Source organism: Symphalangus syndactylus, chromosome 8 (assembly GCF_028878055.3).
Source record: "Symphalangus syndactylus isolate Jambi chromosome 8, NHGRI_mSymSyn1-v2.1_pri, whole genome shotgun sequence".
Taxonomy (NCBI): Eukaryota; Metazoa; Chordata; class Mammalia; order Primates; family Hylobatidae; genus Symphalangus; species Symphalangus syndactylus.
Genome location: NC_072430.2, coordinates 132,451,842 through 132,456,371, shown reverse-complemented (window position 1 = coordinate 132,456,371; position 4,530 = coordinate 132,451,842). Strand labels below are relative to the sequence as shown.

Below are 4,530 nucleotides of genomic sequence, written 5' to 3'. Positions count from 1 at the left end.
CTCAGCGTCCCAAGTCTCTGGGATTACAGGCTTGCACTACCATGCCCGGCTAATTTTTTGTATTTTTAGTAGAGACAGGGTTTTGCCATGTTGGCCAGGCTGGTCTTGAACTCCTGAGCTCAGGTGATCCACCCACTTCGGCCTTCAAAAGTGCTGGGATTATAGTCATGAGCCACCGCACCCAGTCTAGAGCCCTTTTTTCCTTCCTGCAATCCATCATCTCTTTTTCTCCTGGTAGCGAAACTCCCTTGTGGAAAGCACACCTTTTTCTGCCGCCTACCTCTCTCGACACACGTACAGCACCTCAGTTACTTCTAAGAAGAAAATGGCTTCTCAAAATGGGATTCTCAGATCTCCCTGAGTCTTTTAGCCCAGATTTTGAAGAAATTGATACCCCTTTTTTGCCAAATTGCCAAAACTCTGAATGGGGGAAAAACAGCCCCCTTTTGGCTCTTCACTTGTTAACACTTAACTTTGCTCAAATAAAGTGATTTGCACTAGGTGTGATGGCTCACACCTGTAATCCCAACACTTTGGGAGGCTGAAGCAGGAGGATTGCTTGAGGTCAGGAGTTTGAGGCCAGCCTGGGCAACATAGGGAGACCCCATCTCCTAAGAAGAAAGAAAGAGATTCCTTTCCAAGGCATCTGTGAGCCTGTGGAGTAGACACCATGAGAAAAGCTCACCTTCTCGAGGTGAAAAAACTTATGGACAAGAAGTTATCATTGAAGTTTAATGGTGGCAGACATGTTCAAGGAATATTGCAGAGATTTGAGCCCTTTATTAATCTTGTGATAGATGGATGTGTGGAGACGGCAACTAGTGGGCAACAGAACAATATTGGAAAGGTGGTAATACGAGGAAATAGTATCATCATGTTAGAAGCCTTGGCCGGGTGCAGTGGCTCATGCCTGCAATCCCAGCACTTTGGGAGGCCGAGGCAGGTGGATAACTGGTGGTCAGGAGTTCTAGACCAGCCTGGCCAACATGGTGAAACCCCGCCTTTACCAGTAACACAAAAATTAGGTGGGCGTGGTAGTGGGCGCCTGTAATCCCAGCTACTCAGGAGGCTGAGGCAGAAGAATCACTTGAACCCAGGAGGCAGAGGTTGCAGTGAGCCAAGATCGTGCCACTGTACTCCAGCCTGGGCGACAGAGTGAAACTCTGTCTCAAAAATAAATACATAAATAAATAAATGCTAGAAGCCTTGGAATGAGTATAAATAATGGCTGTTCAGCAGAGAAACCCATGTCCTCTCTCCAAAGGGCCGATTTTACTATGATGTAAAAATTAGGTCATGTACATTTTCATATTAGACTTTTTGCTAAATAAACTTGTGTAATAGAAAAATAGAAAAAGAGAGAGAGGGAGGGGAGGGAGGGAGAGAGGGAAAGAAGGAAGGGAGGAAGGAAGGAAAAGAGGGAGGGAGGGAGGAAGAAAGAAGGAAGGAAGAAAAGAAGGAGGGAGGGAGGGAGGAAGAAAGAAGGAAGGAAGAAAGGAAGGAGGGAGGGAGGGAGGGAAAGAAGGAAGGGAGGAAGGAAGGAAGAGAGGGAGGGAGGGAGGAAGAAAGAAGGAAGGAAGGAAGGAGGGAAGGAAGGAAGGAAGGAAGGAAGGAAGGAAGGAAGGAAGAAGGAAGGAAGGAAAGAATGGACAGCCAAGGAATTAGGAAGAGGGCAGAGAGGAATAGATCCTCCCTTCCTCCCTGGGCCATGCAGCTACAGGTGAGCAGATCCTCAATGTGGCAGGTACACAGCAGTCGTGAGTGAATCACATGAGAAGCTCTTGGAGCCTCCAGGATGGTGGATTGGTGGCTGCTAAGTTTTTAATGTATGCATCCATCCAAAAATTCATGTTGGAACTTAAATCCCAAAGTGATGGTGGGAGATGATTAGGCGTGAGGGCTCCATCCTTGTGAATGGGATTAATGCCTTTATAAAGAGGCTTCAGAGAGCTGGCTGGTCATCCCCTCCCTTCTGCCAAGTGAAGACACAGCATTCATCCTCTCTGGAGAGCACAGCAACAAGGAAGCAGAGAGACAAGTGAATCTGCTGGCACGTTGGCTTCAGACTTCCTAGCTTTTGGAGATGGATGAAGAAATAAACTTTTATCATTTATGAATTACTCCATCTGTGGTATTTTTCTATGGCAGCAGGAACAGACTAAGACAGGCCAAGAAAGAAAGAAAGACAGAGAAGAAGAAAGAAAAAGAAAGAAAGAAAGAAAGAAAGAAAGAAAGAAAGAAAGAAAGAAAGAAAGAAAGAAAGAGAAAATTCACTTTTCGTAAAACTAATAATAGAATGTAAACAATTAAAAATATTTGACTCCTCAAAAATATCAAGGTCATTAAAACCAAGGAAAAACTGAGTCACTATCACAGTCCAAGGAGCACCGAAGACACCTGACAACTAAACGTAATGTGGTCTCTTGGAAGGATCCTCAAACTGAGAAAACACATTAGTGGAAAACTAGTGAAACCCAAATAAGGTCAGGAGTTTAGTTAACAGGAATGCGCCAATGTGACTCTCTTTTCATCAATGCGACATGGCTATGTAAGTTGCCCACAGTGGAGGTAGCCAGGTGAAGGGCACACAAGAATTCTCCCTACTATCTTTGTAACTTTCCTGTACACCCAAAATTATTCCACAATAGAAGAGCAAAATTGAAAATTGAAAAAAACGTCTATGCACAAGCATAAGTCTAGTCCAAGCGGACTGTTATTATCTTTTTAGCTGAATCGTGTCCTTTCTCCTGCTTTTCATGGATTAATTTAGTTTTCACAAGGCCTTCTCCACAATCAGATGCAAGAAGCATTTCTTCCCATTGATTCCCAATGCCCCACCAAAACCTCTCTGCAGCCATGTCCTGCTCTTTTCCTTTCTAATGCGTGAAAGAAGATTCCTTTTTGTTTGTTTGTTTGTTTGTTTTCCTTTTCCTACAGATTCTTCCCTGAGGCTGGGCGTGGTGGCTCACGCCTGTAATCCCAGAACTTTGGGAGGCCCAAGGCTCCCTGACAAAGGATCACCTGAGGTCAGGAGTTTGAGACGAGCCTGGTCAACCTGGTGAAACTGCACCTCTACTAAAAATACAAAAATTAGCTTGGTGTGCTGGTGGGCACCCGTAATCCCAGCTACTTGGGAGGCTGAGGCAGGAGAATTGCTTGAACCTGGGAGGTGGAGGTGGCAGTGAGCCGAGATCACAGTGCTGCACTCCAGCCTGGGCGACAGAGTGAAGTCTCAAAAAAAAAATTAATTTAATTAAATTAAAAAAAATTATTCTTCTCTGAAAGCATCCAGAGAAAATTGAGACATTGTGGAACTATGGGCTTTAGTTTTCCTTGGAGTCATGATCTGTTTCCAGAGGTGACTTCTACTCACTTCTAACTCTACTGCTTACACATACACACACTCACACACACACACACACACACTCCTTTCAACTTCAATTATATGCTATTGTAAACATTATATAATCCCATCTGCATTTTACCAGACTTATCTTAAAGGTCAAACCGCCCCCTAGCAACCTAAAACCTACAGGCAGAAACCATGAACTTATAGTGACATATTCTTGTACCTTTTTCTTTTTAAGCAAATGGCTCATTTGAAGTGATACAAAGTAAAGAACAACAAGCAGAAAATGAATCATGTGGATTGAGACTGCACCTGTCAGCACATAGAGAGGAATAAAAAGTTGAAGCCAAATGTGTAAATGTCAACATTTGTCTTTTCATTAAAAGAAAGACTTTTAGTGTTAGCATCACTTTTCACACCAGTTTTCAAAGTGTGGGAGAGAATATTTTCCAGTTCATATCAGAGCAGGCAAAACACCGCAACACTAAAGATAAAATGTTAACATCAATATTTCCTGGAAATCAGTATTGATGGCATTCACACAGCTTTGCCAGACCATCAGAAAGGTTAAGAATGTAGAAAACTCCTGTAATGCTAGGTGGAATCAAAATGAAAGGTTGTCAATCAATGAGAGACGAAGATGAGAGGCCCAGTGTGTTTTTCATGATTAATGGAAATTCTGATAGATAATACCAGGACTTTGGTTTTTAAAATTAAGAAATGGAAAACAGCAAACTCGTTGTCATTTCCTCTTCTGTATTCTTTGTCTGTTTTAAAACTGGCTTACCTAGATTTGAAAGAGTCTTCCTACCAGCAATTTAAATGTAGAAAAGTCTGCTACAAAAAAAAATGACCTACTTAAGAGTTCGGTGATATTTTAATAGAAACTGCAGAGGCCATCTCCACAACCATTTGAGTTTCAGATGATGAAATGGGGCCGCAGGTTTGTTGAATGACTTTTTCAGGGTGAGTTATCTAGTGAGTTGTTGGGATTCACTCAGGATGATGGCAGAAATATTAAAAGGAAATATTAGGGAAAGTTATAGGGAATAGTCACAAACCTTTCTGGAAGGCCGAAAGGTTACATAGCTTGTAATAATTGAACAGGCTGAAGGCAGCCCGTTCTTACCTTAGAGCATTAGAATACTAGGGACAATAGAGACTTCCCCAATAAGTCTGTT

The 4,530-nt window shown here is 42.6% G+C and overlaps 1 protein-coding gene across 1 annotated transcript; it reads left to right on the top strand.

The window, feature by feature from the left end:
- The first annotated feature begins 670 nt into the window (after window positions 1-670).
- LOC129488822 (small nuclear ribonucleoprotein G-like) lies at window positions 671-3,920 on the top strand. Its single transcript, XM_055291329.1, has 2 exons — window positions 671-894; window positions 3,875-3,920. Exons 1-2 carry the CDS (start codon window positions 671-673, stop codon window positions 3,918-3,920), a joined length of 270 nt encoding a protein of 89 aa, XP_055147304.1.
- The last annotated feature ends 610 nt before the right edge of the window (window positions 3,921-4,530 follow it).